The sequence below is a fragment of the Hemiscyllium ocellatum genome, chromosome 11, assembly GCF_020745735.1.
Source record: "Hemiscyllium ocellatum isolate sHemOce1 chromosome 11, sHemOce1.pat.X.cur, whole genome shotgun sequence".
Classification (NCBI taxonomy): Eukaryota; Metazoa; Chordata; class Chondrichthyes; order Orectolobiformes; family Hemiscylliidae; genus Hemiscyllium; species Hemiscyllium ocellatum.
In genome coordinates this window covers 15715-38414 of record NC_083411.1, presented here as the reverse complement: position 1 = coordinate 38414, position 22700 = coordinate 15715, and the positions used below count along the sequence as shown (strand labels likewise).

Sequence of the window (22700 nt, the reverse complement as noted above, 5' to 3'; positions counted from 1 at the left end):
CTCCAGGGAAAACAGCCCCAGCCTGTTCACCCTCTCCCTATACCTCAAATCCTCCAACCCTGGCAACATTCTTGTAAGTTTTTTCTGAACCTTTTCAAATTTTATAACATCCTTCGGATAGGAAAGAGACCAGAATTGCACACAATATTCCAAAAGTGGCCTAACCAGTGTCCTGTACAGCCACAACATGACCTCCCAAATCCTGTTCTCAATACTCTGACCAATAAAGGAAAGCATACCAAATGCTTCACTATCCTATCTACCTGCGACTCCACTTTCAAGGAACTATGAACCTGCACTCTAAGGTCTTTTTGTTCAGCAACGCTCCCTAGGACCTTCCCATTAAGTGTATAAGACTTGCTAAGATTTGCTTTCCCAAAATGCAGCACCTCGCATTTATCTGAATTAAACTCCATCTGTGGGCGGCACAGTGGCACAGTGGTTAGCACTGCTGCCTCACAGCGCCTGAGACCCGGGTTCAATTCCCGACTCAGGCGATTGACTGTGTGGAGTTTGCATGTTCTCCCCGTGTCAGCGTGGGTTTCCTCTGGGTGCTCCGGTTTCCTCCCACAGTCCAAAGATGTGCGGGTCAGGTGAATTGGCCATGCTAAATTGCCCGTAGTGTTAGGTAAGGGGTAAATGTAGGGGTATGGGTGGGTTTTGCTTCGGCGGGTCGGTGTGGACTTGTTGGGCCGAAGGGCCTGTTTCCACACTGTAAGTCTAATCTAATCTAAGTCTAATCTAATCTAGCCACTTCTCAGCCCATTGGCCCATGTCATCAAGATTCCATTGTAATCTGAGGTAATCTTCTTCGCTGTCCACTACAACTCCAATTTTGATGTCAGCAGCAACCTTACTAACTATACTTCCTATGTTCGCATCCAAATCATTTATATAAATGATGAAATGTAGTGGACCCAGCACCAATCCTTGTGGCACTCAATTGGTCACAGGCCTTCAGCCTGAAAACAACCCTCCGCCCATCACCCTCTGTCTTCTACCTTTGAGCCAGTTCTGTATTCAAATGGCTGAAAGATGTGTTGCTGGAAAAGCGCAGCAGGTCAGGCAGCATCCAAGGAGCAGGAGAATCTACATTTCGGGCATAAGCCCTTCTTCAGGAATGAGGAAGGTGTGCCTGCTTGGCACACCCTCCTCATTCTTGAAGAAGGGCTCATGCCTGAAATGTCGATTCTCCTGCTCCTTGGATGCTGCCTGACCTGCTGCGCTTTTCCAGCAACACATTTTTCAGCTGTATTCAAATGGCGAGTTCTCCCTGTATTCCATGATATCTAACCTTGCTCACCAGTCTTCCATGGGGAAACTTGTCAAATGCCTTACTGAAGTCCATATAGATCACATCTACCGCTCTGCCCTCATCAATCCTCTTTGTTACTTCTTCAGAAAACTCAATCAAGTTTGTGAGACATGATTTCCCATGCATAAAACCATGTTGACTATCCCTAATCAGTCCTTGCCTTTCCAAATATATGTACATTCTATCCCTCAGGGATTCCCTCCAACAACTTGTCCACCACCAACGTCAGACTCACCAGTCGTATAATTCCCTGGCTTGTCCTTACCTCCTTTCTTAAAACAGTGGCACCACATTAGTCAACCTCCAGTATTCCGGCACCTCACCTGTGACTATCGATCGTACAAATATCTCAGTAAGAGGCCCAGAAATCACTTCCCTAACTTCCCACAGAGTTCTAGGGTACACCTGATTAGGTGCTGGGATTTATCCACTTTTATACATTTCAAGACATCCAGCACTTCCTCCTCTGTAAAATGGACATTTTTCAAGATGTCACCATATATTTCTCTACATTCTATATCTTCCATATCCTTTTCCACAATAAATACTGATGCAAAATACTCGTTTAGTATTTGCCTCATCTCCTGTGACTCCACACAAAGGCTGCCTTGTTGGAAGATACCTCAATTTCTTTAGTCATCCAGCATTCCCTATACCTCCCAGCTTTCCCTTTCACCCTAACAGGAATATACTTGCTCTGGACTCTCGTTATCTCATTTCTGAAGGCTTCCCATTTTCCAGACATCCCTTTACCTACAAATATCTGTACCCAATCAGCTTTTGAAAGTTCTTGCCTAATACTGTCAAAATCGGCCTTCCTCTAATTTAGAACTTCAACTTTTAGATCTGATCTATCCTTTTCCATTACTATTTTAAAACTAATGGAATTATGGTCGTTGGCCCCAAAGGGGTCCCCACTGACACCTCAGTCACCTGCCCTCCCTTGGTGTTTTCCTTATTCCTACCTTCCAAGGCTTTTTTCATGCTCCTTTCTAGGTCTTCTAAATCCATTTTTCAGTCCCTTCCTGGCTAATTTGTAATCCTGTAGAGCCCTGTCTGATCCTTGCTTCCTCAACCTAAAGTAAGCTTCACTCTTCCTCTTGACTAGATGTTCCACATCTCTTGTCATCCAAGGTTTCCTCACCCTACTGTCCCTTCCTTACCTCAGTGGGACAAATCTATCCAGCACTCGTAGCAAGTGCACCTTAAACAACCTCCATATCTATTGGTCCAGGGACACTAGGTAGAGAGATGATGCAATGTGATAAACCAAGTACCAGTTCATTAATTATAGGTGCCTGACTGGGAGTTTCCAGTCCACAGGTTCTAATAAATAGTGGGAACTGCTTTAGGTCCCTGAAGGCAGCGTCTTGGCAGCAGGTTGAAAGCCAATGTTTCACGGAAGGAATAGAGGTTTCCACCCCCCCCCAATCTGGGTGCAGAAGCAGCCAGACCGCACTGTAGAGGATTTCCCCTCCCCCTTTTAGAATAGTGGCCTGACTGCAAAATCCATTTCTTATTGTTTAGCCTTTTTTAAAAACAGTGAGGAAATGAAACCTGTATCTTGAAGTGCATTTTTAATTATTTAATTTCTGTTGCAACTTGCTCCTCTTTGCAAGGTAAAAGGGTTCTGATTGGTCCTTTGGCTCTGAGAGTCTACCTATGCTACTGTTAGACAGGCAATCTGAATCCAACCAAATTAAGGGTGCCCCCATGTAAATTACAGTTACTGTATTTTCCCTGGTCCAGGGGCAGGTTTGGGACATAGAAACAGTCCCGACTTCTGTTTTCCATCCAGAGCATAAAATATGGAAACGACAAAGCTGTTTTTACTGAAGACTAACCAGGTCTCACCTGTAGAGCTGGGTGCAATTTGTGGCATGATAATTTTGGAGTAAAGCAAAGGCCTTGGGGATTTACCAGAAGAATACCGGAAATGAGAAACTTTGAGAGGTTGTTCTGCTTGAAGCAGAGAATATTGAGAAAATATGATAAATGTATTCAAAATCATGAATGATTTTACTAAGAGTATAAAAGGAGGAACTGTTTCCAGTAGCAGAAGAATTGATAACTAGAGGATGCAGATTTAAGATCTGCAGTTTTTTTTTTGTCTCGGGCCATTTTGGAGAGCAGTTAAGAGTATTATCGCTGTGGGTCTGGAGTCTTGTGAAGACTAGACCAGATCAAGATGACAGATTTCATTTTCTAAAGGACATGAGTGAACCAGGTGGGTTTATACAGTCAGCAGTGGTTACATAGTTGCCATTAGGCTAGTTTTTAATTACAGACTTTTTAAATGGTATTTAAATTTCACACACTGTCGTGGTGGGATTTGAACTCATGTACCCAGAGCTTTAGTCTGCACTTCTGGATTACTAGTCCAATGACTGTACCACACCTCTGCCTCCCCTTACATATAGGTCAGACCAGGAAGGGAATCAGATTTTTTTTCCTATTCGACATTAATTAACCTAATGTAATTCTGCAATAATTTTGTGGTCATCATTAGACTAGTTCTGAATTACAAATGTATAATTTGATCATCTGCAGTAATGGAATTTGAACCTACATGCCTGGAGCACAAACCTTGGCCCCTGGATTACCAGTCCAGAAAAATTACCACTACATCACCATCTCTCCCTTTGGTGATATCCACTTTGCCATAGGTACAGTGTGTTATTACTGATGGAGAGTATGAATCTCTCCTGATCTCAGTGCAGTCTGTTATTTTCAAACTTTCTCCCTCTGCATAGATTGGGGGAGGCAGTGTCTAGTGGTATTATTGATGAACTGTTAATCCAGAGACCCAGATAATGTTCTGGGTGCCAATGTTTGAATCCCACTATAGCGGATGATGATATCTGAATTCAGTAAAAATCTGGAATTACGAATCTAGTGATGACCATGATGAATCTGTTGTCAATTGTTGGAAAAACCCATCTGGTTCACTAACTGCTTTTAGGAAAGGGAACTGCCATCCTTGCCTGGTCTGGTGTAAATGTGACTCCAGACCCACAGCAATATGGTTGATTCTTAACTGCTGTCTGGGAAATGAGGGATAGGCAATCCTGTCAATGAATAAAAAAGAAATTCAGCCTAAATAGATTATGTATTATTTTTCTCAGGTACACATTTGCTGTAATGGGTAATGGCCTAGCCAGTCAGCTCAACAATCCAGATGTGAAAGTGGATATCACCAAACCAGATATGATGATTCGTCGACAGATAATGGCACTGCGGACAATGACTAGTAAAGTGAAGAATGCTTATGATGGAAATGATGTAACCTTCCGTGATACAAGTGAGTAGTTTTTTTGTACTAAGAACAGCCCTTTTGCTATTGTTGAACTATTTTGCAGTTGGACATTAAGGAACTTTTGCTTGTGAGGGTGGGGTGTTGCAGCAACACAAAGAATCTTATTGACCTGCCAGGCTTTCATAATCTGTATCGGAACTGTTCTGATGAAGAATTACTGGACTGGAAATGTTAACAGATGTTGCCAGACCTGTTGTTACTCTTGAAAGGGTTCAGAAAAGATTTACAAGGATTTTGCTGAGATTGGAGGGTTGTGCTATAGGGAGAGGCTGGATAGGCAGGGGCTGTTTTCCCTGGAGCGTCGGACGCTGAGGGGCAACCTTATCGTGGTTTATAAAATCATGAGGGGGTGAATAGCCAAGTCTTTTTCCCAAGGCAAGGTAGAGTCCAAAACTAGAGGGCATAGGTTTAAGGTAAGGGGGGAAAGATATAAAAGAAACCAAAGGGGCAACTTTCTCATAATGAGGGTGGTGTATGTATAGAGTGAGCTGCTAGAGGGGGCGGTAGAGGTGGGTACAATCACAGCATTTAAAAAGCAACTGGATGGGTAAATGAATTGTAGGGTTTGAAGGGATATGGGCCAAATGCTGGCAAATGGGACTAGATCAGTTTCAGATATCTGGTCGGTGCAGACATGTTGGACTGAAGAGTCTGTTTCCATGCTATATAACTGCATGCCTGTTGAGTTTCACCAGCAATTTCTGTTTTTGTTGTAGATGTCCAGCATCCACAGTTCTTCATTTTATATGATTGCATTCTCCTTTTTCGAATGATAAGATTATTAGTTCGAGTGTTCAGGTACGCTGCTGTAGAAGTGTTTCATCAGTTACCTGCCACTACATTGCATAAGTTTTGGGTTTGAGCTGAATAAATGACAATTGTGCTAGCCAGGTGACAGGCAATGACCACTTCCCTTTGACTTTCAATGACATTACCATTGTTGAATCACCCATCCATCAACATTCTGGGGTTAACATTGACCAGAAACTTAACTGTGTGCTGTGCTGTGCTTTAACCAGCAACACATTTTCAGCTCAGAAACTTAACTAGACCACTTGTATAAATATTGTCTCAATAAGTGAAAGTCAGTGATTGGGAATTCTGTAGTGAGTTATTCATCTCCAGACTTCCCAATGTCAATCCATCATCTGACCAGAAGGCAGAAGTCAGACATGTCAGATATCACTCGTCCAGAAAAGGGCAGCTCCCACAACACTCGCATAGCTCAACACCAAGCAGCTCAAGGCAGTCTGCTTGATCAACATCCCATCCACAGCTTGAGTATTCACTTTCTGCACAACCTGCACACAGTGGAAGTAGTGTGTATGCATTCCAATGCGGTACTCTCCAAGGCCCGTTAGGCAGCATCTTCCACTCCCATAGTCACAACCCCATAGGAGGATAACAGCACTAAATACTTGGGACACCACAACCTGCTAGTTCTCTCTAAGCCACATACTATCCTGACTTGGAACAGAATTGCTATTCCTTCACTGTCAACCGGTCAAAATCCTGGAACTCCCTCCCTGAACTACAGAAGGTAGTGTGGACAGCCCAGACCATGGAAGCCAACTTTCCATCCATGGACTCTGTTTATACTGCCATGGAAAGGCTGGCAACGTCATCAAAGACCAATTGCACCCTGGTAATGATCTCTTATCATCAGGCAGAAGATACAGAAACCTGATACAGAAGGTACAGAAACACAGGCACCAGCAGGTTCTGGAACAGCTTCTTTCCAGCCGTTGTTAGACTGATGAATGGACTCTGTAGCCTCAGATAATGCTAACCTTGCTAACACTGATCTTGCCTAATGCACACCCTGTGCAATTTAATCTGTATGCCTCTGTCTAAGTCTCTTCGATCTGTGCATCCTTGCTTACTATGATCTACCTGTACTGCTCGTAAACAAAGCTTTTCACTGTATCTCAGTACACATCACCATAAATTAATCAACTAATATTAGTTATGTGGATGTACCTACATCAAACTGCAACAGTTACCAACTTTTCAAATAGATTTTTACAAAACATTCTGGCCTCACCAGTGATGTTCACATCCCATGAAAAGTGAAAATATTTCCTTGCTTGTTAAGGTTTCAAAAGCATTTGGATTTTAGTGAATGAATGAATGATTTTATTGTAACAGTAGGAAAACAGTGAAAAGCTTTCAGTTGTCGCAACAATTCAGCGCCATTTTGAATAATTTTAGAATATGGAGGGAAAAAGAAAGGTATAGTTTAAAGTGAATCCATCAGTCCTGAGCCAGTTTATCACCATCAACAACACCTGTGCTGCCATCCCTTCTTCACCACTTTGCTGCCATCTACACCGGACCAAAACAACAATGAAGTCGCTGATCCTCAGGTGCCATCTTTCGATGCTGGGCCTACCTCGCCATTGTTGCCTCCATTGCTGTAGCATCCACCAATTCCAATGACAGGTCCTATGCTTGGCCTAGAAAAGTAAGTAAGGTCTTTGTCGAAGTCCGATCTGGACCCACTCGAGGTCGGCATGCAGGGCTCTTGCTGCTGCCATCCGAGCTCAGGACAGGAGATAAGTAAAGGTAGAGAGAGAAAAAAAAAGAGGAAAAAAGGGAAGAAATAAAGCAAAACAGTTGGAGTAGACAAGCTCCAGCACAGGAGCCCCACGATGATGCCACCATTCTAACCTAACTTGAGATTGTTTCAACTTCAAAGGGAGAAAAATCCTTGAACACAAAATTGTTTGTTTCTGCTCATGCTGTTTTACCAGAAACTCTTCAAGATTTTATAAAGACAATGTCAAATATGTAAACATTAGATATAGTGCACATTTTCATTGTATTATTCAGCTCTTTCTTTGTTTGCATTTTCCTGTTATTTCTACTGTTAGAAAATAAATCAGTGTAAGGTGTCCAAATGCTGCAATCCTTGTGATGTTCAGAGAGCATTCTATGTCTGTTCACGAAACTACTTGCATGCAGCAAACTATACAAACCTGTTACAGATTTTAAGTACTGTAGTCTGTATATAATCATCAATTGATTCACTGGAGAATAAACTACCACATGAATGTAGAATAAGAATGTATATATAAGACAATTGTGGCTAATTAATTTACTTTGAAATTGAATTGAGGTATTTGACATGATGTTTGATAAAGCTCCCCATTGCTGGGCTCATTCAGAAACAAAGGAGGCATGAGATACAAGGAAATTTGGCTGTCTGGTTACCGAATTAGCTGGCGCATAGAAGAAAGAAGGTGGTAGTAGATGGAACGTATTCAGCCAGGAGGTCGGTGACCAGTGGTGTTCCACAGGGATCGGTTCTTGGACCTCTGCTCTTTGTGATTTTTATAAATGGTTTGGACGAGAAAGTGGAAGGGTGGGTTAGTAAGTTTGCCGATGACACGAAGATTGGTGGAGCTGTAGATAGTATGGAGGGCTGTTGTAGGTTGCAACGGGACATTGACAGGACAGAGAACTGGGCTGATAAGTGGCAGATGGAGTTCAACCTGGAAAAGTGTGAAGTGATTCATTTTGGAAGGCCGTATTTGAATGCAGATACAGGGTTAAAGGCAGGATTCTTGGCAGTGTGGAGGAACAGTGGGAATTTGGGGTCCATGTCCCTTTGGGATTCCTCAAAGTTGCCACCCAAGTTGATAGGGTTGTCGAGAAGGCATATGGTAAATTGGCTTTCATTAGCAGGGGAATTGAAATCAAGAACCACGAGGTTATGCTGTAGCTCTGTAGAGCCCTGGTCAGACCACACTTGGAATATTGTGTTCAGTTGTGGTTGCCTCATTATGGGAAAGATATGGAAGCTTTCAAGAGGTGCAGAGGAGATTTACCAGGATGCTGCCTGGACTGGAGGGCATGTCTAATGAAGGAAGGTTGAGGGAGCTAGGGCTTTTCCCATTGGAGTGAAGAAGGGTGCGAGGTGACTTGTGAGAGGTTTAGAGGCATAGATAGAGTGGATAGCCAGAGACTTTTTCCCATGGTGGCAATGTCTATCATGAGGGGCATAATTTAAAGATAATTAAAGGAAGGTTTAGGGGAAATGTCAGAGATAGGTTCTTTACGCAGAGAGTGGTGGGTGCATAGAATGCACTGCCAGTAGTGGTAGTAGAGCCAGATATATTAGGGAGATTGACGTGACTCTTGGATAGGCACATGGAAATTAGTACAATGAAGGGTAATGAGGTTAGTCTGATCTTAGAGTAAGATAAAAGGCCGGAACAACATTGTGGGATATAGGTAAATTAATGTTACTTCTACAATTATAATTGCTTATACAAAGTAAATGAACTCACACCAATGTATAATTGTTTCAGCCAAGAGCTGAGTCAACAAGAATGGGAACTATGTGGAGGAAATGCAAAATTGTTTTTTTGTATTAGCTAAAAATGTATGCAAGAAAGAAACAGGACTGTAAAACAATGGTAGATAATACAGGCGACTAGATAAAATGTCGTGAAGAGAGGCAGTTAAACGAGATATGCCTGCATAAACAGTAGGTATAAACATCTGTTTCCCACTTTTACAGAAACAGAGGAACAAACCCCAATTAAAAGAGTCTTAATGATAAGATGCTGAGAGGGGCGGCACAGATGGAAGGAGTAGATAATGGTAAGGCAAGGATGTGCCCACAGCAGGATGAGATCAAACGGCCTTGTGAGGCCAGGAATAAGCATTTTGTCACAGACAAGGCCGGATAAGACAAGAGATAAACAGGAGTAATGGGTACCGGTCTTAGGGAAGTGGAGGATGTAAACAGGGGGGGAGCAATGAAATAAAAAAAATGTAGGAACCAAATTATATAAATATCGAATATTTGTTGAATTCAGTGTGTTTTGTCCCTGCCTTGTGGACATCACACCCACTTGCAAGTGTGAAATAAATGACACTACTGATTCAGATCTTGTCTCGGACTGAAATTATTAACGTGAGTGAGCTTTGTTCCTCACAACATCGAGGGCTGAAGAGCCTGTACTATGCTGTACTGATCTATGTTGTGTGTTCTAAGCTGTTCCCATTGAATATATCCGCAAACATTTTCTTGAACAGTGTATATTGGAACCAACGAGGGAGCAAGCTATCCTATATTTGGTCCTATATAATGAGACAGCAATAATTAATTGATCTCATAGTTAGGGATCCTCTTGGAAGGAGCAATCACAGTATAGTTGAACTTAGAATATAGATAAGTGAGAAGATAAAATCCAAAACCAGGGTCCTGTGCTTAAATGGGAGACTACAATAGGATGAGGGAAGAGTTGGCTAAAGTAGACTAAAAGTAAGGACTTTACAGTGGGACAGTTGAGAAACAGTGGAGGACTTTCAAAGCAATTTTTCAAGGTGCTCAGCAAAAGTATATTCCAGTGAAAAGGAAGGACTGCAAAAAAATGGATAATCAGCTATTCATGTCTAAGGAAATAAGGGAGGCTATCAAATTGAAAGATAAGGCATACAAAGTAGCAAAGACCAGTGAGAAACGAGAAGGTTGGGAAAGCTTTAAAGAGCAACAGAAAGCCACAAAAAAGCTTATAAAGAAAAGTAAGGTAGGTTATGAGAATAAACTAGCTCAGAATATAAAAGCAGGTAGCAAAAGTTTCTACAAATATATAAAATGAAAAGATTGGCCAAGGTAAACATTGGTCCTTTAGAAGATGAGAACGGGAATTTAATAAAGGGAAATAAAGAAATAGCCGAGGCATTGAACAGGTATTTTGTGTCGGCATTCATAGTGGAGGACACAAGTAATTGACAAGGAGACTAAGGTAGTTGAGGACCTAAAAACTATCATTATCATGAAAGAGGTGGCGTTGGGCAAGCTAATGGAGCTGAGGGTAGACAAGTCATAGAGATGTACAGCGTGGAAACAGACCCTTCGGTCCAACCCATCCATGCCGACCAGATATCCCAACCCAATCTAGTCCCACCTGCCAGCACCCGTCCCATATCCTTCCAAACCCTTCCTATTCATATACCCATCCAAATGCCTCTTAAATATTGCAATTGTACCAGCCTCCATCACTTCCTCTGACAGCTCATTCCATACACGTACCACCCTCTGTGTGAAAAAGTTGCCCCTTAGGTCTTCTCCTGGCCCTGATGGAATGCATCCTAGGGTACTAAAAGAGATGGCAGGGGAAAAAGCATCTGCACTTGTAATTTTCCAAACTTCGCTGGAGTCTGGGGCAGTACCAGCAGATTTTTAAACAATGGCATCACATTTGCTGTTTATCAAAGGAGGTAGACAAAAGATGTGGAATTATAGGCCAGTTTGCTTAACTTCTATAGTGGGGGAAATGCTTGAATCTATCATTAAGGAATAATTTTGATAGAAATGATTTTGGGATAGTGTAGGGGGACGAACTGAGAATAGTTCACAGGTCAGCACAACATTGAGGGCTGAAGGGCCTGTTTTGCGCTGTATTATTCTATGTTCTATGAAATTACCCCATTGAGCAGACACAGCATGGGTTCATGAAAGGCAGGTCATGTTTAACTAATTTATTGGAATTCTATGAAGACATTACGAGCAAGGTGGACAACAGGACCTAGTATCTATATTTCCAAAAGGCATTCAACAAGGTGCCACACAAAAGGCTTCTGCATAAGATAAAGGTGTACGGTGTTACAGATAATGTATTAGCGTGGACAGAGATTTGGTTAACTGACAGGAAGCAAACAGTGGGGATAAATGAATGCTTTTCTGGTTGGCGATCAGTGACTAATGGTGTGCTTCAGGGATCAGTGCTGGGACCACAATTATTCACAGTTTATATAGATGATTTGGAGTTGACGACCATGTGTTGTGTGCCAAAGTTTGTAGATGACACTAAGATGAGTGGTAGAGCAAAGTATGCAGAGGACTCTAAAAGTTTGCAGAGGGATATAGATAACTTGAGTGGGCAAAAGTCTGCCAGATGGAGTGTAGTCATGTTAAATGTGAAGTCATCCATTTTGATAAGAATATCAGTAAAAAGGGCTATTATTTGAATGGTAAAAAGTTGCAGCATGCTGCTCTGCAGAGGGACTTGGGTGTCCTTGTGCATGAATCACAAGGACTGCAGGTACAACAGAAAATTAGGATGTCAAATTGAATTTTGTCCTTCTTTTAAACTCAATCTCTCTAGCAATGCAGGGAGGTTATGTTACAGCTGTAGAGAGTTCTGGTGAGGCCACACCAGGAGTACTGTGTGCAGTTTTGGTCTCCTTACTTGACAAAACATGTACTGGCACTGGAGGGGTTGCAGAGGAGATTCACTGGGTTGAATCCAGACTTGAGAGGGTTGGCTTATGAGGAGAGACTGAATAGACTGGGATTATATTCTTTGGAATTTAGAAGAATGAGGGGGGAATCTTACAGGAACATATAAAATTATGAAGGGAATAGATAAGATAGAAGCAGGAAGGATGAAAATAGGACAACATAGAACATAGAACGTAACAGCACAGTATAGGCTCTTTAGCCCTTGATGTTTCGCCGACCTGCGAAACTAATTTGATGCCCATCTAACCTACACCGTTCCATTATTAAAGGCAGAGAGTGCTTGTAGATGACAAGTATTCTGCCTGGAGGTCAGTGGTGAGTGGTGGCCTACAGGGCTCTGTTCTTGGGCCTATACTCTTTGTAGTTTTTATAAATGACTTGGATGAGGAGGTTGTTAAGAAAGCATATGGTGTTTTGGCTTTCATTAACACGGGGGATTGAGTTTAAGAGCTGCGAGGTTTTGCAGCAGCTCTAGAAGACCCTGGTGAGACCACATTTGGAATATTGTGTCCAGTTCTGGTCGCCCTATTATAGGATAGATAGGAGGCTTTGGAGAGGGTGCAAAGAAGGTTTATCAGGATGCGCCTGGACTGGAGGGCTTGTCTTACTAAAAAAGGTTAACTAAGCTCGGCTTTTTCTCGCTGGAGAGAAGGAGGAAGAAAAGTAAGGATGCAAGGTAATGAGAAGCATAGATAAAGTCAAGAGCCAGAGAATTTTCCCCAGGGCAGGATTGACTGGCACGAGGGGTCATAGTTTTAAGATATTAGGAGGAAGGTGTAGAGGAGACGTCAGAGGTAGGTTCTTTACGCAGAGAGTTTTGAATGCGTGGAATGTGTTGCCAGCGCTGGTAGTGAAAGTAGAGTATTAGGGACACTTAAGCGACTGCTCGACAGGCACATAGGCAGCAGTGAATTGAGCGGTGCGTAGGTTAGGTTATTTTATTTTAGATTAGGCACAACATCTGTGCTGTACTTTTCTATATTGTATGTTCTATGTTCTATCCATATATATGTCCAATGCCCATTTAAATGCCCTTAACGACAGCGAGTCTAGCACTGTTGCAGGAAGGCTGTTCCACGTCCCTACTACTCTTTGAGTAAAGAAAGTACCCCGATATCTGTCCTAAATCTATCACCAACCAATTTAAAGCTATGTCCCCTCGTGTTGGCCTTCGCCACCCAAGGGAAAAGGCTCTCACTGTCCACCCTACCTAACCCTCGGATTATCTTATACGTCTCGATTAAGTCACCTCTTAACTTTCTTCTCTCCAACGAAAACAGCCTCAATTCCCTCAGCCTCGTAAGACCTTCCTTCCATTCCAGGCAGCATCCTAGTAAATCTCCTCTCAACCCTTCCAAAGCTTCCAAATTCTTCCTGTAATGTGGTGACCAGAACTGTACATAATACTCCAGGTGTGGCCTTACCAGTGTCTTGTACAGCTGAAGTATGACCTCGTGGCTCTGAAACTCAATCCCCTACAATAAACACCAACGCACCATATACCTTCTTAACAACCCTGTCAACCTGGGTGGCAACTTTCAGGGATTTATGCACCTGGACACCAAGATTTCTCTGTTCATCTACATTGCCAAGAATGTTACTATTAGCTCAGTGCTCTGCATTCCTGTTACTTCTTCCAAAGTGAACTACATCACACTTTTCCACATTAAACTCCATTTGCCACTTCTCAGCCCAACTCTGCATCTTATGTATGTCCCTCTGCAACCCACAACATCCTTCGGCACTATCCACAGCTCTGCCTACTTTAATGTCATCTGCAAATTTACTAACCCATTCTTCTCCTCCCACATCCAGATCATTTATAAAAATAACAAACAGCAGTGGCCCCAAAACATATCCTTGCAGTACACCACTGGTAACTGAGCTCCAAGATGAACATTTCCTATCAACCACCACCCCATCTTCTTTCAGCTAGCCACTTTCTAATCTAAACCACTAAATTACCTTCAATCCCGAAGTTCTGTATTTTGTGCAATAGCCTTCCGTGTGGAATCTTATCAGACGCCTTACTGAAGTCTTTATATACCACATCAAACCACCTTACCTTCATACACCGGTATTGTCACCTTCTTGAAGAACTCAATAAGGTTAGTGAGGCACAACCTACCCTTCACAAAACCGTGTTGACTATCCCTGATCAAATTATTCCTTTCCGGATGATTATAAATCCTATCACATACAACCTTTTCCAACCTTACCCACAACTGAAGTAAGGCTCACTGGCCTATAATTACCAGGGTTGTCCCCACTCCCCTTCTTAAACAAGGAAATGACTTTTCTATCCTCCAGTGTTCTGACACTACTCCTGTCAACAATGATGACAAAGATTGAAGCCAAAGGCTCTGCAATCTCCTTCCTGGTTTTCCAGAGAATCCGAGGATAAATCCCATCTGACCCAGGGGTCTTATCTATTTTCAGGTCTTCCAAAATTGTTAAACCTCCTCTTTACCATCCTTCATCCCATCTAACTTTGTTGCCTGTATCTCTGTATTAACACTAACAGGCATAGACAAGAGGGCATAGGCTCAAAACTAGGGGGAGCAGATTTAAAACTGAATTGAGAAGGAACTTCTTCACTCAAAAGATTGTGAATCTGGGGAATTCCCTGCTCAATGAGGTATTTGAGGCTTCCTCATTGAATGTTTTGCAGCTAAGATAATTTTTTTGAAGAGTAAAGGAATTAAGGGTTATGGTGAGAGAGTGGGTAAATGGAGCTGAAGGCGTGAAAAGATCAGTCATGATCTTATTGAATGGCAGAGCAGGCTCAAAGGGCCAGATGCTGAAAATGTGCTGCTGGAAAAGCACAGATCAGGCAGCATCCCAGGAGCAGGAGAATCAACGTTTTCGGGCATGAGCCTTTCTTCAGGAAGGGCTTCTTCCTGAAGAAGGGCTCATGCACAAAACGTCGAATCTCCTGTTCCTTGGATGCTGCCTGACCTGCTGCGTTTTTCCAGCAACACATTTTCAGCTCTGATCTCCAGCATCTGCAGACCTCACTTTCTCCTGATGGGCATTTCTATTCCACTTACCTGTATTCTCCCCGTAGTCCTTAATTCCTTGTGAGATCACGAATTTATCAATCTCTGCCTTGAAGACATTTAATGTCTTGGCCTCAACTGTGTTCCGTGGCAATGAATTCCACAGGCCCAGCACTAGTTGGCTGAAGAAATGTCTCCTCATTTCCATTCTAAATTGACCCCCTCTAATTCTAAGGCTGTGCCCATGAGTCGTAGTCTCCCCGCCTACCGGAAACAAATTCCCAATGTCCATGCATTATCTTGTAAGTTTCTATTAAATCTCCCCTCAACCTTCTAAACACGAATGAATACTATCCCAGGATCCTCAGCCACTCATCGTATGTTAGGCCTACCATTCCAGGGATCATCCATGTGAATCTCTGCTGGACACGCTCCAGTGCCTGTGTGTCCTTCCTGAGGTGTGGGGTCCCAAAATTGAATGTAGTATTCTAAATGGGGCCTAACTAGAGTTTTATAACGTCTCAGAAGAATATCGTTGCTTTTATATTCCAAACCCCTTGAGTTAAATGACAACATTACATTTGCTTTCTTAACCACTGACTCAACCTGCAAGTCAACCTTTAGAGAATCCTGGACTAGCACTCCCAGATTCCTTTGTACTTTGGCTTTATGAATTTTCTCACCGTTTAGAAAATAATCCATGCCTGTAATCTTTTTTCCAAAGTGCAAGACCTCACATTTGCTCATGTTGAATTTCATCAGCATTTTCCTGGACCACTCTCTTAACTGTCTATATGTATCTGCAGCCTCCCCACCTCCTCAGTACGACCTGTCTGTCCACCTAAGTTCGTATCATTGGCGAACTTCACTAGAATGCCTTCAGTCCCTTCATCCAGATCATTATTATATGAAGTGAACAGCTGCGGGCTCCAACACTGAGGCTTTTAAACAGAGGTTGATTAGAGTGCAGGAGAGATATATTCCTGTGAAAATGAGTGATAGAAATGGCAAGATAAGGGAAGAAAGGATGACAGGTGAAATTGTGAGACTAGCTAAGAAGAAGAAGGAAGTATTCACAAGGTCTATACGACTGAAGACAGACGAAGCTTTGGAGGAATATCAGGAATGTAGGACCAATCTGAAAGGAGGAATTAAGAGAGCTAAAAGGGGTCATGAGATACCTTTAGCAAACAGGGTTAAGGAAAATCCCAAAGCCTTTCATTCATATATAAGGAGCAAGAGGGTAACTAGAAAAAGGGTTGGCCCACTCAAGGAAAAGCAGGAAAGTCATGCATGGAGTCAGAGAAGATGAGTGAGATTCTTAATGAGTACTTTGCATTGGTATTTACCAAGGAGAGGGACATGATAGATGTTGAGGTTAGGGATAGATCTTTGAGTGCTGTAAGTCAAATCGGCATAAGGAGGAAGTATTGTGTATTCTAAAAAGCATTAAAGTAGACAAGGCCCCAGGATCAGATGGGATCTATCCCAGGTGACTGACGGAAGCGAGAGAGGAAATAGCTGCAGCCTCAACAGATATCTTTGCATCATCCTTGCACTGGAGAATTGCGAATGTTGTCTCCTTGTTTAAGAAGGGGAGCAGGGATATTCCAAATAATTATAGAGCCTGACGTCAGTGGTAGGGAAGCTACCGGAGAAGATTCGGAAGGATAGGATCTATTCCCATTTGGAAGAAAATGGGCTTATCAGTGATAGGCAACATGGTTTTGTACAGGGAAAGTCATGTCTTACTAACTTAATAGAATTCTTTGAGGAAGTGACAAAGTTGATTGATGAGGGAAGGGCTGTAGATGTCATATATATGGACTTTAGTAAGGTGTTTAATGAGGTTCTCCATGATAGGTTGATGAAGAAAGCAAAGTCGCATAGGGTCCACGGTGTGCTAGCTAGATGGATAAAGAACTGGCTAGGCAACAGGGAAGAGAGTAGTCATGGAAGGGAGTTTCTCAAAATGAAGAACTGTGACCAGTGGTGTTCCACTAGGATCTGTGCTGGGACCACTGTTGTTTGTGAAATACATAAATGATTTGGAAGAAGGTATATGTGATCTAATTAGCAAGTCTGCAGATATCACTAAGATTGGTGGATTAGCAGATAGTGAAGGGGACTGTCAGAGAATACAGCAGAATATTGATAGATTGGAGAGTTGGGCAAAGAAATGGCAGATGGAGTTCAATCCGGGCAAATGCAAGGTGATGCATTTTGGGAGATCTAATTCAAGAGCTCACTATACGGTAAATGGAAAAGTTCTTGGGAAAATTGACGTACAAGAGATTTGGGTGTTCAGGTCCATTGTTCTCTGAAGGTGACAATGCAGGTCAATAGAATGGTCAAGAAGACAGACGGTATGCTTTCCTTCATCAGATGGGGTATTGAGTACAAGAGTTGGCAGTTCGTATTACAGTTGTATAAGACTTTGGTTTGGCCACATTTGGAATACTGCATACAGTTCTGGTTGCCACATTACCGAAAGGATATGGATGCTTTGGAGAGGGTGCAGAGGAGGTTCACCAGGATGTTGCCGGTACGGAGGGTGCTGGCTATGAAGAGAGGTTGAGTAAATTAGAATTATTTTCATTAGAAAAAACGGAGGTTGAGGGAGGACCTGATTGGGGTCTACGAAGTCATGAGAGGCATAGACCGGGTGGATAGCAAGAAGCTTTTTCCCCAGAGTGGAGAACTCAATTACTAGGGCACATGAGTTCAAAGTGAGTGGGGAAAAGTTTTGGGGAGATATGTATGGCAAGTTTTTTATGCAGAGGGTGTTGGATGCCTGGAATGCGTTGCCAACGAATATGGTAGAGACGGGCACGATAGTGTCATTTAAGATGAATCTAGACAGATACACGAATAGGCAGGGAGCAGAGGGATACAGACCCTTAGAAAATAGGTGCCAGGTTTAGATAGAGGATCTGGATCGGTGCAGAGTTGGAGGGCCGAAGGACCTATTCCTGTGCTGTAATTTTCTTTGTTCTTTGCAATCTTTTGACGTTGAACAGCAACTTATTTAAAAAAGAAAGAACAAATAATCTGATATTTGCTTTGAGGTTAGGCCTGCAAGTTAATTTGTGGGTTGATTTTTTTCTAATAATACTCTAGATGTTTTGGTTCTGGAGAAACAGATGGCATATGAATGATAACTGGGGCCTCATAGGGAGGCACCCAATCTAACGAAGCAAAACCAAAGTTTGAAATGGCTTTTGAACTCACAAGGACTGTGCCTGAAAAAGCTACAGAACAGAGGTTTGATTGCAGCCTGATTGCCCTCCCAATACTAACTTAAAGTTCAGAGTATAGAATTAGCTAAATTCCTTAATTCTAATTTGTTAGTTGCACTTACAATTTCAGTATGCCTACATATATTACGTGTAATGGCAGTTACTTGAAAAGCCTTTGATTATGGTGGTAGACAGGCAGGAGACTGGAGGGACACAGCAAGCCAGGCAGCATCAGGAGGTGGAGAAGTCGATGTTTCGGGTGTAACTCTTCTTTAGGAACCATCTTTGATTATGATGGGATCAACTTTCCCTTCTACACTTTACTAAATAACATATTTTCACTTTCCCACTAAGACTTTTGTGAAGCATTTAATTATCTTATACGGTTGCCATGTGTATCAAGGCCATGATTCTAACTCTAGAAATTGCTGCCTCAATTAACAATTCTTTTCAGCCATCTTATGTCAGCTAAAAACCACAAGCAGTCATTTTATGCTACCTTCAGTCATGAACAATTCCAAAGAGTCAATTTTCAGAGTAATTGAATATTTTAATTTTACTGTGTTTCGAATACAGGGATAGGGAGGCTGAGTTAATTTAGCTGACCGTATTCATGTTGTAATGCCTGTCTATCTCTTTAAGTTACATTACAAAGATGATTGATGCTGAACTTGAAAAGTTAACTCTATTTCTCATCCACCCGATGCTGTCAGATCTGCTGAGTTTCTCCAGCCTTTTCACTTTGTTTCAGAATTCCATTGTCTGCAGTATTTTGCTTTTATCCCTCTTAAGTATTTTATAGGTATCAATGAGATCATGTTTCATTCTTCAAAACCATAGTAGTCTACAGCACAGAAGAATGCCGTTCAACCCATTAGGTCAACAACTCTCAAAAACAAGCAGCTAATTTGCCCAATTTCTCAAGTAACATTTTTGCCACCTGACTGTGAAGCAATGGCCATCTCCAACAAGAGAATGTAATGACCACCTTTTGATATTCAACAGCATTACCATCACCACATTGCCAACTACCAACATCCCAAGGGTTGCCATTGAGCAGAAACCGAACTAGACCAGCCATACAAATTCTTTGGTTATGAGAGCAGATCAAGCACTTGGAATTCTGTGGCAAGTAACTCACCTCCTGTCTCCAAATCTGCCCACCATCTGAAATTAGATCAGGAATAATAGAGTCATAGAGTTTTCACAGCATGGAAAGAGGCCCCTCATCCCATCGAATATGGTGGAGTATTCCCTACTTGTCTGGATGTTTGCAGCTCCAATAGCATTTCTGTTATTTTAATATTCTAGCAGATTACAAGCATTGTAGATTGATTTTTGTTTTTATTGTTTAATTGAAGCCAAGGGGTCAGACAAATGTTATATTTGTGTGATGAAAATCTGAAAATAACTTCTAATTGTTCTGTTTCCCTTAGGTGATGAAAGCAGTGGTGAAGAAAGTGGAAGTGGTTGTTCTGGGTTGGATTGTCAGTCGGAGTTTGAGTTCATGAGTACAGATGCTCCTGTGGTCTTTGGCCCCGTGGAACCCAAGAAAATTGCTCCCAAAGATTCTGCTCACTGCATTAGACTCTCTCTACAAGTTCTACTTATGAGTTGTTTGATAATAATCTTAGAGCAACAGTTGCGATAATCTCACAAGTTGCTGAGAAGAGTCTTTGCACATGGCTATTTTTTAAAATTACTCTGACTTATATCATTGTGACTTTGACTTTAATTTCAATGTTTCTTTTAATGTCTCAATAATGATGCATGGATGCTGCTTTATTTGTTTTCAGATTGCCATTGGCACCACTGAATCTGTGTCGTTGTGCTTAAGTGAACACAGGACTTTCTCACTTTAACATATGAATTTCAAAGTAAACGCAGGCCTGCAGTTAGTGAATCTTTAATGTATTTTTTAAACTCATTCTCATTTTACTTTGTTGAAGATATCAGAATCTTGTGTAAGAAAATATATCAGTGGACTGTAATGCACCCCACCCCCAAAGGGGCGAATGGGAGGCACTTAATTAACCAGGAGGGTTGCAGATGGGAACCCCACTGCCTCTGTCCTCCACACGCAATTAATATCTGTTTGAAGGTTTCACCTGCAGCCACTTGTGTTTGAACAGAAGCTGACAGGGCACTTGCCATGCAGGGAGACCAAGCAAATTGTATCAAGTTTGTTAGAGAGCTTTTCAGCAGGGAGTGGTGAGGGGTGTTCCCTTTACTGAAAGTTGGTGCCTGTACAAGCAACATCTAACATTAAGAAGGGGAAGGGCTATCAATTCCACTCCCTACCCTTTCTACAAACTTCTCTTTACACCGTACCCAGCAACCTTCACTCACTTTGATTTGTGATCCCTTGGTATTCTAGACATCTAATAGATGTATTGCTGCCAGTGGTTCTGACAGCAATAACAAGCTGCTAGCCTCTGAATGGCCGATCACTTCAGTGGATTCCCCAAAGAAGATGACATGGGACTTCTACCAATTCTCCAATTGCTGGACAAAAGCCTGTCACCAAGATTAAATTCTACCCTCTGCATTTCATGATGAGGATCTGCACAAAAGCAAGCATAGATATCTTGAAATTATTTGGAATAATGCTGCACCTATCAATGCACAAAAATACCTGTTATTTAGTTGAGAAATCTGCTAGACACTCAGTATAAGTTTGTAATTTATTTTGGTTCTATATATTTGCAGAATGATTAGAGCTGAGATTAGTGAGCCCTTTAATAAAGCAAGACATTGGAACCTTTGAGAGGTGATCTTAGAAGTGTTGGAAAGAGACTGCAGCACAAGCACAAGAATTTGGCCATATGTTAACAGTGCTTGTTGACATGTAGAGAAATTGAATTTTATATAAGAGAAATCTCAAAGTTAATTCTGGCATGTGTTGTGTTTTGCCATCTGCCTGAGTTACTTTCTGCAGTTTGAAGGCCAGTAACATCTTCCTGGGATTTATTTTTAGCTGCAGAGTCTGAATGCAAATATAAATTTTGTTTTGATTCCTGCTTTCATTGTAATGTTGAATTTATCTTTATATCAGAATTTTAAATACTTGTAATTGCTAGCTCAGGGTCAATACATTGTTTTCTAAAATTCTGTTCAGTAATCTCAACAGTTTTTTTTCAGTCAATAGAAGATTAATGGTACACATTTGCTGTTGATAAATTATCCTTTGGAGTTTCTTATCTGTAGCAAGTAGTTATTAAGTTTGAAATAGATTATTTTCTGAGAGAATAGATTGTACATAGCTGAGACACTGCTGAGTGCATAGCTCAGCTATCTGAAGGTGTTGAGGTTTGCTGTTCCTTTTAATTAGACAAGGTAGAATTTAATTCTGGCTTTCTGGAAAGGAAGGGATGATTGTGTCTAACATATCCATTCATTGGCTGAAATTCAGCTAAAGACCAGCAAAATAATGACATGGTTCTGAGGGACAGCCAACTGTCAAAATGCCTGCTGTGTCATATGCTATCACTTAAGACAGACTATTGAATTCTACTTTCATTCATCTTGCAAAAGCCTATTATAATTCCAGGATTTATATTATATTGTTGAGACTAATCATTTAACTGATTTTATCGAATTGTTAGTTCATTTTTAAGCAAAGTACAAAATATCCTTGATGTAAGTTGTGAAACATTTATAGTGATTGGCCTTTTGACAATGTTACAAAACATGTATGGTGGGAAATGTCAGCACTGAATGCAAAACATTCTTGAGTAAATGTGTGAATGTTAAATTTGGTTATTTGTGTTATAGTAAAATCGGAACATCTGGAATCTGCATAGCTTTCATCTCGACCCCCCCCCCCCAGCTCCCCCCATTTAGAATTGCTTTCACATTGAAAACTCGGTTTAAATTTCATACATGAGGATTGGTTTTAATTAGTCTTATCTCCAGTTATATATATATATATATATATATAATCCTTAATATCTCCTTAGTTACCCCATAGTTTACATAAAAGTTATTAACTAGAGACACAAGTTGTAATAATTGGTTTACACAGTAATTCTATCTTAGTTAATGTTGGATAATTGTAATCCTCTACTATTACTATTTTTATTAGCGATTCTCAGATTTACTTATGTATTTCCAATTCTGTCTATCGCTTGAATGTTTGATGGTCTGTAATACATAGAACATAGAACAGTACAGCACAGTATAGGTCCCTCACCCCTCAATGTTGTGCCGGCCTTTTAGCCTAGTCTAAGATCAAACTAACCTACATACCCTTCATTGCATTAAATTCCATGTGCCTATCCAAGAGTCACTTAAATGTCCCTAATACATCTGACTCCACTACCACTGCTGGCAGTGAATTCTATGCACCCACAACTCTCTGCGTAAAGAACCTACGTCTGACATCTCCCCTAAACCTTCCTCCAATCACCTTAAAATTATGCCCCTCGTGATAGACATTGCCACCATGGGAAAAAGTCTCTGTCTATCCACTCTATCTGTACATTTCAACATCCTGTACACCTCTCACAAGTTACCTCTCATCCTTCTTCGCTCCAATGAGAAAAGCCCGAGCTTCCTCAACTTTTCTTCATAA

The 22700-nt window shown here is 41.5% G+C and overlaps 1 protein-coding gene across 1 annotated transcript in view; it reads left to right on the top strand.

The window, feature by feature from the left end:
• Positions 1-21921, top strand: part of LOC132820338 (glypican-6-like) — a 207406-nt gene extending 185485 nt beyond the window's left edge. Inside the window, exons 8-9 of the mRNA XM_060832360.1 lie at positions 4441-4616; positions 19564-21921. Of these exons, the coding sequence (XP_060688343.1) occupies positions 4441-4616; positions 19564-19778 (391 nt within the window). The 3' untranslated portion in view covers positions 19779-21921. The remainder of the gene's footprint in view (positions 1-4440; positions 4617-19563) is intronic.
• Positions 21922-22700: the final 779 nt, after the last annotated feature.